Consider the following 12,727-nt stretch of genomic DNA (forward strand, 5'->3'; position numbering starts at 1 on the left):
TCAAATAACCCATTTTCTTACATTTTATCATTTATATAAAATATTAAAAACAAGTAGGTGTAAGTAATTTACCAAATGTTTAACTATCGATTTGGCACCATGCAAACTGTTGTATTTGACTTCAGCCCGGTTTTTTTTTTTTTGAGGACAACGCTTTCGATATGCTTCGTCAAGCATCATGTCAACAAAAGGCTCCCACTCTCTGGCTTCACAATCCTCGGGTGGGTTCGCACGAATGAAATTTATATCATCCGGATGTTCTTCTTCGAGGAATTCGTAATAACCAATATACTCACTTTTTGCGTTTTCCCATCGTCCCGCCGTAATCTTGTTAATACCCGTTTGGATTTCAGCTACATGCTCACCTTCTAGCCATGTATCAATTTGAAAGTAATTCTACGATAAAAAGTAATAAATATATTAAAAGATTATATATAAGAAACGCATATATATATATATATATATATATATATATATATATATATATATATATATAGGTGTATATATATATAGATATATATATATATATATATATATATATATAACTATATATATATATATATATATATATATATATATATATATATATATATATATATAGTAATTAATTAAACTTACGCGTATATCAACCCAGACGTCGTCTTTGAAAGATGATGGCACATCCGCCCAACACTTGTAATATTTTGGGAAGCTTGGTTTCCGAACAACACTAGATATCAAATTAACAAACATTGAACTATTGTCGCCTATCGGATTAATGGTTTTCAACTTAATATCAAAGTCAATCGTGAGTTTTCCATGAGCATTCCTCAACATTCACAAACCTATGTTTTGTGTTTTTCCCCGTTTACCCCGATTATTTTGGCCCCCGTCCCCCGGGCCCCCTGGGGCCCCCGGGGCCCCCGGGCCCCCCGACCATCCCGGCCATCATTAGGAAAAGCAGAGCAAAGAAATTCATCTGCATAAATATAAAATAAAAGTTAATAGAACAATGATATATACATATACATTTATACAAAATAAAGTGAATAGAACAATGATATAGTCAATGATATATATTCCTACATATAATGTATGTATATATATATGGTCGTGAAAAAAAAATACATAATTGAAAATTTACAACAACAAGCATAGAAATACTTATACTAATGCGGAAAATGATATATATTCATATATATATAATATATTTACAACAACAAGCATATATATATATACACACACACATCTTAATATATGTGTATATATATACATATACTTATACTAATGCGGAAAATTTAAAAAGACGTTCATAGAAATATAAATCATTTGATTACAACAAGCATTTTTATATAAACGACAAGAATTACACATCAATATTCATCATCATCGCTAGAGAAAGCTTCATTTCGAGGAATTTGGGGATTTAGATCATCGTCAGCCACCACATCATCATCATCATCACATATGTCATGAGGAAGGACAAGAGGGTCTAATTCTACTATATCATCATCATCATCATCTTCATCATCATCATTAACTTCATGTATTGGTCGATTAAATTGAATTGGTGTTGCTTCTCCGGGTACACTCATACTTGTATAAGTCATATTATCTAAATCAGCATCAAGGCTAAGATCGGATGAATTGGTGTCGTGTACAACATCCCCTATGGTGTCTTATATAATGTCTCTATCCCAGATTTTTCGATGATTTACCTCATGAACGACCTTCCAGCTGGTAGAAGTTTTGGAAGGATCGTCGATGTAAAAAACTTGTTGAGCTTGTGTTGCAAGAATGTGTTGATCATCTTGGTACCACTCATCTTTCGTGTCAATACTAGTTATGTTATTGACTGTAACTAGGCGTTTATGTTTCTAGGTGTTCTCAGTGTTGAACCACCGGCATCTGAATAACACAACACTAAATGCACCGGCATAATGCAACTCAACAATATCTTCTAACCGACCATAATACTTAGAGACAGGACTACCTTCATCTGCGAGTGTCGAAGTTCCACTATTTTGTGTGGTGCGTCGATCATCGCGATTTCTAACCACAAACCTGACACCATTCACATGGCAGGCAGTGTAATGGTTTGAGCCACCCACCGGTCCTTCAGCTAGACAGATCAATTCATCGCTATACTTCGATCGGTCAACTGACCGTAGTTCACGTATCTATCAAAAAATAAAAAAATGTTAATAAAAGTTTGAATAAAAATAGTTATCATATGAAAGTCTAATATATATATATATATATATATATATATATATATATATATATATATATATATATATATATATATATATATATATATATATATATATATAATGAGTTTACCTTGTTGGTGAATCAACTTGGAAAATTTGTTTTCATGTCCATATTGGGGTACTCTGTTTTAAATTGACTGTAAATGTTCAAAAATAATTGTTAGTATGAGCAACGTTTACGTAGTTAAGTCATTATAAACTCATGTTTTAGTAAAATGACTTACTTTTTGTATTCGTCGATGTCAGAACAATTGTTGAGTACATACCAGTGAAGTTTATCCTGAATATCCCGGGCCAGAGATTTGAACACACCTTTACTGATAAAATTACATAACGATTTGAAGACAAGAAACTCACATGACCTAGATGGCCCGTCAACATATCTGTCAGGATGATTAAATCTCATTTGTATACCTTCAAGGGACATTGAACATGCAGTTAATACTTCATCGGCAACGTACCCCTCAGCTATACAACCTTTAGGCTTAGCTTTATTTCTAACATAATTTTTTAGTTTTTTCATGTATCTCTCAATTGGATACATCCACCTCATGTAAACAGGCCCTCCCATTATAGCCTCTTCCGGTAAATGCATTACCAAATGAATCATTATGTCAAAAAAAGCTGGAGGATAAATTAACTCGAAAGTACATAGAAACTTAACCACTTGTTTTTGAGCTTTCAACATATCTGATACCATTAACTCTCGAGCACAAATTTGCTTAAAGAATGTACACAACTGCGTTATTGGTGTAGAAATAGTAGGGTACAAAAACGCGTTAACTCCGACCGGTAATAATCGTTGCATCATGATATGGAAATCATGAGATTTCATGTTCGTAATGTTGTTATTATCCTTGTTCACTTTATGCCTGAAGTTTGATCCAAACCCATCTGGAAGTTTAACTTCTTTAATGAATTTACAAAAACTTACCATGTCTTCGGAATTTAAGGAGTATTGTGCATGAGGTTTCAAGAATTGCCCATCCTTTTTACCAGCGGTCTTAGGTTTGAGCCACAAATCTTCTCGAATTCCTAATTTTTCCAAGTCAACTCGTGCATTGTGAGTGTCTTTGGACTTGTCATTCATTAATAAGGTACCCAAAATAGCCTCCAACACATTCTTTTCAATATGCATGACATCTAAGTTGTGTTGTAGTGGAAGATATTTCCAATATTCAAGTTCCCGAAAAATAGAAATTTTAGTCCAGTTGTGAGGACACTTAGGGGGACGTTTTCTTTTTAGTCCATTTGTATGATTCTTTCCGGCATTACCAACTGGCAACAAATCTTCAAGTTGCTTTTCGATCTCGTGCACTTTGAACTTTCTAGGTTTTGGGGTATGATCAACCTTACCATTGAATTGTAAGTTTTCTCCATATGGGTGAGTCGGTTCAAGTTTTTGTCTGTTACTGACATAAACAATTTTGTTTTCTACACGCATAGCAGGAGTGTCCTCGTTACATGTAGGGCATGCTTTATAGCCTTGGCCACTCCAACCGGATAAACTACCACGGGCAGGATAATCATTTATGGTCCAAATAAGCATTGCTTTCATTTGAAAATACGTGTTTGTAACTGAGTCATGCGCAACAACTCCTTCGGATAATAAAATCTTCAGTTCATCAACTAAAGGCCTCAAGTAAACATCAATATCTTTTCCAGGTGATTTAGGACCAGGAATTAATAGAGTCAACATGAGAGAACTTTCTTTCATACATATCCACGGCGGTGTATTGTACATTGTCAATATTACTGGCCACATGCTGTAAGCATTATTCATGTTGCCAAATGGATTGAAACCATCAGCAGCCAACCCTAATCGAACGTTTTTGGGTTCACGTGCAAAATTCGGATATCTTTTGTCAATTTCTCTCCAAGATCGACCATCTACCGGATGACGCATCTTACCATCTTTAGTGCACCGCCCAGTAGCATGCCAAATCATATCTTTTGCAGTGTATCTAGAACTGTACAAACGTTTTAGTCTTGGATTTACTGGAAAATAACGCAAAACTTTATTAGGAACTTTCTTCCCCGATGTGCGTTCATCTTTCCATCTACTCGCGTTACATATTGGACAGTTTTCCAAATCTTTGTATTCTTTATAAAACAAACAACAATCATTCTTACAAGCATGTATCACTTCATACCCTAAACCGATCTTTCTCATCCACTTCTTGGTTTCGTAAAATGATTTCGGAATTGTGTTATCTGGAGTATGTGATTGTACGAGTAATTCTAACAATTGGTCGAATGAAGTATTCGTCCATCTATTCAAGACCTTAAGGTGTGTTAACTTGGCTAAAAACTCTAATGAGGACAACCTGCTACCAGCATATAGCTCGGTTTTTGGTGGAGTCAATTAAATCCTCAAGAAGAGTTGTGGTCGTGTCATCCATAGTCTTATCGTCATTCGGATCTTCAGCCGCATAATTAGGTTCTCGCTCCAACTCAATATCGTGCAAGAAATTTCTTAGAGAGTTCGTTGTGTTGTGTATTTCGGGTGGTTGTGGTAGTTCACCGTGATACCGCCACATAGTATAAGAGGGTTCAAACCCATTTAAAATAATATGTTCTTTTATATGTTTAGGTTTAAGAAAAACTGTATTACCACAATGTTTACACGGGCAACTACACTTACCGAGCGAATTCAAATTGTTTTCACACCTCTCAATAAATGCATCAAGACCACTGGTAAAGTCAGGATCAAATGGATGTCGTATTTTAATCCAACTCTTATCAATCGTCATAACAATTACCTAATTAAAGCAAGTTCAAAGCAACAAAAAACTTTAAAATTAATAACACTTATTATATTTTTTAATCAAGGCCAGGTAGTCCAACTATGGAAAGCAACCTAACCCACTCTCTGAATGTTTTGTCTCAACTATTGATGCGTACAAATAATTTACTAGTTAGAAAAAATTCGGCAGCATTTCCCCTAAACTCCCCAAATATGTCGTATTAAACGCATATTTGTAGGAGTAAAGGGAAAATGTTTACCAAATTTTTCGTAACTAGTAAATTTGTAATACGCATCCACATCCTAAAAGAGACAAAACACACAGAAAGCGGTCCCAAAAAGGGGACCTTCCAAAGTTAATTTCTAATAAATTAACCTTGGACGGGTATTCTATAGGATTGGTTAATTTCGAACCTAAGGTAGAACTATTTCGAAATTAACCACTAAACCTAACAATAAGCATACAACAATAAGCATAAGCATAAGCATAAACATAAACATAAACATAAACATAAACATAAACATAAACATAAACATAAGCATAATCATAAGCATAAACATAAACATAAACAATAACATTTATAATTATATACTTATACTTGTATACTTATAATTATATACTTATACTAATTTTTCTAATTAAAAATGTACATAACATTTTCTTCATCAAACCTATCAATTTACTAATTAAAATTGGATTTTAGGACCAATTATAATCAAAACATAAGCAACTTAACAAACTAAGCATGAAATTCATGAACCTAAACATATTGTCATACAACAATTTCATGTTCTTGACTATTTCATCACAAAACCCACCACTTTACTAACTAAATTCGGATTTAAAGCCTCAAAATATTCAAGGAATCATCAAACATAAGCATAGTAACAAACTAAACATGAAAATCATAAGCTAAAACATATATAATCACAACAATTATCAAATGTTAACCCCAATTTTCGGATTTGGGGTTTTAACAAACTAAACATGAAAAAGAATCAAAATTAAAAAAGAAAAAAGTGAAGAACATACCTTGGTAGTGATTGGGATGAAAGATTGTTGGATTTGGTGTGGAAGAAGCGGGAAATCGATGGAAATCGCTCAATATCACCGGAGTTGTGTGAGTTTTTTTGGTAGGTGAAAGTGAGAAAAAGGTAGTCAAGTTTCAGCTTTTCTGCCAAAACTTTTCCCGAACGACCCATTCCGGACGATGAATCGTCCGGGAATCAAATGGAGGGAAACGAAATTTTAGCGAGGCTGTGTGAGTTTTTTATTTATTTTTCTTTATTAATTACTTATAAATTATAAAAAATTACTTAACAATAATTTTTAATTACTTAAATATTATTATTAATTACTTATAAATTATAAAATTATTTTAAATTTTAAATAAATTAATAATTTAAAAAACAATATAATTACGTAAGTAATTAATTAAAAATTACTTAATAATAATTTTTGCATAATTTAAAAAAATTATTTATAAACAAGACTTGCTAACCTTTCTGAAGGAAAAAGTTCCGTGTGAATTCACGGCTGTTTACTTTTATAAAGACGATTGTGATGCGGATTTAAGGTGAAATGACTGGTGAACTCTACTTCGCAGATGATTAATATTTTGTGTTGTATTTTAGTTTAATTTGTTTCGAGTTTAAAAAAATGTAACCGTTTGTGTGATGAATAAAAGTGTTGTTTCGCAATCTTTCCAACGGATAAAAAATGAATTTTATAAATATTAATAATTATTTGATAATATAAAATATTTAAAAATAATAATAAATAAATGAAAGGAGGGGTGCAGTAGCTGAGTGCACTGTAAAGTAATTAAACCTTTATTTAAAGCATTGTACAATTTCAGAATAATGGCAAAAAGGTGCAGTAAAAAGTTAATTATACATCACCTCAAACAGGGAAGTAGGTGAGTGTGATAAAAGAAATGACATGTCGTCACTAAATACTAAACTCTAATTAAATTCAACCTACCCCTAAACGATCCGGTCTGACGGGAAACTTTAGGTGGGAAATTTTGGGCGGGAAAACGATAGATGGCTTTTGGGCGGGAAATTCTCTCTATATAATAATCCACTAATAACAACAATATGTGACTGCACAATATGAATCACCATTACCAGTATGGTCCAGAAGAAACTTTTGTTGTGAAATTTTGTCGAACATGTGGTTCAAAGATGCTGGTCAAAACTTGCTTGTCGGATGAATACCAGTACGGTCGACGCTTTTATGGTTGTGGTGGTACGTCCAGGATCTTGATGATGTCTGAGCGTTGCAAAAGGCTGCAAATTTGGATTGATCCGCCCTACACTGAAAGGGGCGTGAAGTAGTAATAGAATTGTTAAGGTCTAAAAGAGCTCTAGAACGTTCACTCAAAATCGCAAATCGTCAAGCGAAAATGTTGAAACTGATGTTAATTTGTAGTTTTGTAGCATTTGTGTTGTGTTTCATTTTCAAGTAATTGATGTAGTTTATTTTATAAGTATTGTGTTGTAGTTTGGAATGTATTGTATGTGTTGTAGTTTGGAAGTAACTGATGTATTTTCTTTTAATAAGCGTGTTTAAAATGACTAATAAGCGTGTTTAATACTCCTTCAACTAATAAAACATCAAGGCCACTGGAGAAAAGGATCCAGGTCATATGGGGAACACAACTGTTTCTTGAATTCATGAATTATCACTTGACTCAATTAATCTCAAATATTAAACCCTAAACACTAATGTTTACACCCTAATTAAGTACCAACATAACCATGAGCTCGTTATCTTGATGCATGGCCTACCAGTTTTGATAACTGAGCAAAGATGCTATCAGAAAACTGAAATGATTTGACATAGCCTAGCAACTTTAATTAAAGAGCCATGCATCAGAGATGCTTTAATTTAAGCTGATGAAGACAGAGATTCTTTGACTAAAGTCATGAATCAGATATGCTTTATTTAAAGTAATATTCCATAGCTGTATTCAACAAACATGTTTATTGACACAACAACCTACCACCTACTACCTCTATAAATATCACCTCTCAATTATGGAGGGAAATCACCTTCTACTTATACCGATTTTTCTTTCTTCTATTTCCACATTCACACATCACCTTCTTCTCTCCCTCCCACTATCACACAATAAATCCACCAGGAATCGTTAGACCTATTAGTGAAGGTCGTGAGGTCAATGTAGAAGACCTTCCAGAAATTGTCCAAGAATTCGAAAGAATGGACTGGCTTCCTTTCGTTCAGGTTGATGAGTACTTTTTTCCTCCACTCGTGCGTGAATTCTATAGAAACTTTCAGTTCATTAATGAAGATACAGTGAGGTTTCGACTCTATAACGCTCAACACGAGTATACTCTCCCCAATTCGGTGCACTATTGGGCGTTCCATTTGATGGTAGAAAGATCTATCATCCCGGTTTTGAACTTCAAGGTCTTCCTGATTTTATTCCAAAATATGAAATGACCACACTTCTATGCCGTACTGTTGTTCAATACCGGACCATAGTAAATACGAGCATCATTGACGATTATCTTCGTCCTGAATTTGTCACAAGAAATGCAATTATCACGAGTAACATGTACCACCGTGAACCAGATGTTGATAATTTATCAATGACTGAAGCTTGCATTCACTGGTGCATGACTCACAATATTAGAGTTAATATTGCTCATTTAGTCGCTCCCATAATGAACGGGCTTTATAACTCAGCAAGACCTCTTCCATATGGAGCGTTTCTGAATCGTTTATTTACGAATATTGGTGCAGTTAATGGTCGTTTAGGATCTCGTATGTTAAGTACGGTACCTATTACTGCTGAAACTACGACAACATCGAGCTCAGGTTCTGGAAATTCGTCCACTCGGTCGGATGCTCGTAGTCATCCTCGTCACCGTCGTTAGTAGTGTGATTTAATTTGTCATTCACAATCTTTGTATAATATTTAATTTCGTAGTGTGATTTAATTTCGTAGTGTGTTTTAATTTCGTTGTGTGATTTATTTTCGGTTTGTCTTCTGTAGTGATTAATTCACAGTCTTTGTATAATATTGAATTCATGTGTGTTTACATGTGTGATTTATTTAATTTCGTTTGTCCAGTGTTAATTATAGTAAATTGAAATAAAACGACAATTTTATTTGATATGTTATAAAACGATACATGGCCTACCAGAAAACTAGAAAATGACAATAAAACAAACGATACAACATAAAAACGATACTAATATTACCAAACTTAACTAAACTTAACAGTTTAGTTGACCGAAATTAAAATACATTTCTTCACCTTCGAAAATCAAATGGAGAGAAATGCGATTGGAACGCCAGTTCAGTGTCTCTTTTATACCGTTCCACTGCTCTTCGGTACGGAGATACATAGCGGACAATTCCGGAACATAGTCATCTTCGTAATACAACACATCCGTGTATTCGAACGGAACCATTTCCTGCAAAAAGAAAAACAAGTCCTCTAAACTTGCGTGGCGAACGTCAATTTCTCTGAATATAGACTGAGAACTACGGGCATAATCGTAATCTCTCCTTTGATTACGGAATTCTCTTCCGTAATACACTTCCAAAGAGACAATCATCGGCTCAAGGGTACGCATTTTCGATGTTAATTTCGTATTTATATGGATGAAAAATGATTTAGATATGTGTTTGTGTATAAAAATGGTGTGTATATATAGCAAAAATTGGACTGATGAAGCTTATCGTCCGGAAAGGTTTTCCCAGACGATTTATCGTCCGGAAAGAAAAAGGCGCCAAAATTGCCACATTTTGGAGCCAAATATTTTCCAGCCAAAAATAATAATAATTAAATAATATCTTCCGGGACGATTTGGAGTCGTCCGGGAAAGTGGGTCAAACATGCAGGTGCTAGTGGGTCCGTTTTTTGGCGTGTAGTAGCTCTTCCCGGACGATGGCCATCGTCCGGAAAAACCTCCGTCCATTAAAATCTATTTTGTAGTAGTGATTGTTAATTCAAGTGTGTTTTATTAATAAATTGTTATAATAATTACAAAATAATAATATGACTAATTGAACAAATAAAACTAAAATACCAATAATAAAAGTGAAAAAACGCACTTGTTCCCCCAACACGTCACTGAATACGCAACCTCATTATTCCTAGTTTACTAACACGCATGCCACGTTAGCGTCAAGCACCCCACCCCGCCCTTTAACACGCCTAATTTTCCCATCACCATTATCACGGGCCGAATTTATTTAACCATAGTACATATATTCAAGCACAATGTACAACAAACTTTAATAAAGTGAAGCAAATGGTTCCTTTATTCAATATGCTTTCCAATGACAAGTTGGATAGCTAAAACTGGATAAGACACCAATGGATACACAATGCCATTGATATTATACATGGTGATGGCAATAACGAATGAAAGACACCGTCAATGAGAATGCTCTTAGAGTCTCGAGTATTTTTTTCCTGGCCTATTAAAAAATACCATGCATGCCATCAATAAATTTCATATATAATTGCCATCTCCACAATTCATTCATCTTTTAACATAAAACCGGTTATGTTAATTTAAGTAACTTACACAAAAGCTAGCTAGTTACGGTTGTTTTGTTTGTAATCACCCAAAAAAGGGTAACAAAGCTCATCGACTTAATATGTGTTATGATCTTCCTGAATTGACAACTTGAAACGAGGAGACTCGAGACTAATCCTGAATTCACTTGAGGATGAGGGATAGCCCAACGTAGCCATAAGTCTAAGTGTAGAACTCACTCCCAAAAGCTAGCTTGAAGGAAGAAGGGACACTTAAGCTTATAAGTCATCAACTAGTCCAATACCTAACTAATGTGGGATCATAACAATACCTCACCCTTACGAACCAACGTCCTTATTGGTTACGACTATGTTAATCACGGTTAACACCCTCTCTCGGTCCAAGCCACACTCGATAAGTCACCACTCCGAGGTATTGGGACTTGAGACATGAGTTTCTTTGATACCATTTGTTATGATGTTCCTGAATTGATAACTTGAATCGAGGAGACCCGAGACTAACCCCGAATTCACTTAAGAATTGAGAGGATAGCCCGACGTAGTCATAAGCCTAAGTGTATAACTCACTCCCAAAAGCTAGCTTGAAGGAGGATGTGACACTCAAGCTTATAAGCCGTCAACTAGTCTCATACCTAGCCAATGTGAGATCATAACAATATGATCAGATCATGTAGTGGTAAAAGAGAGGAGGCAACAATCAATATTTGTCGCCGAAGCCTTGTTTGTGTTTTCGAGCATCTATTATTGCCACTTAGTTTATATTAGTTCATGAGGCCGTTAAATTGGCTTGGAACTGGACTCTGGAGATATAACTAAATGTAAATGGGTAATGTAAAAGAAAATAAATTATTTTCTACGTGTATGTATTTAAGTTGAAATAGACACAAGCATCTAACTGACTGCGTCTTTGAAACTCATTTGTTTAGTCACAAGTGAAAGGTCGCTAATCAAAAACAGCAGTCTCAAGAATCTTGTGAGTTGCGACTTGCGACATGATGGTTAATTTGTACGATTAGATTATCGGATAAAGATTTATGGATAAGATTTTCAGATAAGTTGTTCGGATGAGTTTTTTGAATGAAATTTTCTTTAGTACTCTTTTTTTCCAGATAACGTTTTCAACATTATAAGTACAATGGCGAGATTACGCCTATCATCACAAATAATTCAAATTTTTAATTAACTTTCCACAAAATCGAATCTGAAAATCCTTTCCAAAAAATGGATATGCCTACACCCTTCAATCCGTACCGGCAGGGAATCCAAGAAGGTTGATGTCATTAAAGAACAACTAACTCCAACTTTCATTGTAGAGAGTATAGTTGGTTTGAAGAGTTGTCACTCAAATGTCTCAAATTAGATGATCTTCTCGTTTATCCATATTGTGTTGGGGAATTCAATTGGTCTTTCAAATATAGTCGTCATGCAAAGCCAATTAAATTTGAGGTTGAGTGTTTGCGCTATAATTGGAGCGTAACAACGTTCAACACGATGTTGGGGATTTCCGCATGGAGGATGAAAATTTTACTCTAATAGTTATGATCCAAAGTGTTTTAGTGTAGCCCCTCGTTTGACGGACCGTGTTGACCCCTGCATGCACGAACTATTGTAAACATCTGTTTGTCCGCAATTTGTAAACATGTGTGTTACAGCTAAATGTATCATATTTTATCATTGTAAAAGTTATGTGAATGATCTATATAGAGTTAGTCATAGTAACATAACAAGTCGTGGACATGAGAGTGAATATGATGGTGTTTTTAACATATAGGCCATAATGATGTTTTGATTCACTTATGGTATCTAATTTGGCGTCGGCTACATAATTCCTAATAGGATGCATGATTTTATGGAAAATATGATGGATCCACTACCTTTCGGAATTCTCCTTTCTAAATTATTTCGTTTTCTTGACCGTCACAATAATGGTTTGTATTCCTGTAACGTATCCTATAGAGAATTGATGTATTAAACATCCATTATGTACGCTTGTTTTAAATATTTGGATTAAAAGTATCGATTTATCGTCTCAATCACCCAAGTCGCAAGAAGACAAATACAATCAAACCACTTGCAAGTCGCAGATACGCAAGCGACTAGTCACGACGCATAGGCGTAAGTCGTGGGTAAATATGCATGTTTTTTGGGGAAATTGTACTAAACATTTAACATTTTGATCAAATTG

General features: G+C 34.5%; 1 protein-coding gene across 1 annotated transcript; it reads right to left on the minus strand.

Annotated features, from left to right (window-relative positions):
- Positions 1-1,856: 1,856 nt before the first annotated feature.
- LOC139854263 (uncharacterized) lies at positions 1,857-4,425 on the minus strand. The gene is made up of 2 exons (XM_071843578.1): positions 2,515-4,425; positions 1,857-2,159 (listed from the first exon to the last, which is right to left on the minus strand). The coding sequence occupies exons 1-2, from the start codon at positions 4,423-4,425 to the stop codon at positions 1,857-1,859; spliced, it is 2,214 nt and encodes a 737-aa protein (XP_071699679.1).
- Positions 4,426-12,727: the final 8,302 nt, after the last annotated feature.

Source organism: Rutidosis leptorrhynchoides, chromosome 6 (genome assembly GCF_046630445.1).
Source record: "Rutidosis leptorrhynchoides isolate AG116_Rl617_1_P2 chromosome 6, CSIRO_AGI_Rlap_v1, whole genome shotgun sequence".
NCBI classification, from domain to species: Eukaryota; Viridiplantae; Streptophyta; class Magnoliopsida; order Asterales; family Asteraceae; genus Rutidosis; species Rutidosis leptorrhynchoides.

Excerpts from the sequence above, each read along its gene's own strand:
- LOC139854263 (XM_071843578.1), bottom strand. The coding sequence starts at position 4,425 with ATGAGAAAGATCGGTTTAGGGTATGAAGTGATACATGCTTGTAAGAAT. Across the intron at positions 2,160-2,514 it reads AGGATAAACTTCACTGGTAT|ATACGTGAACTACGGTCAGT; the intron begins GTACTCAACAAT and ends ATTTTTTGATAG.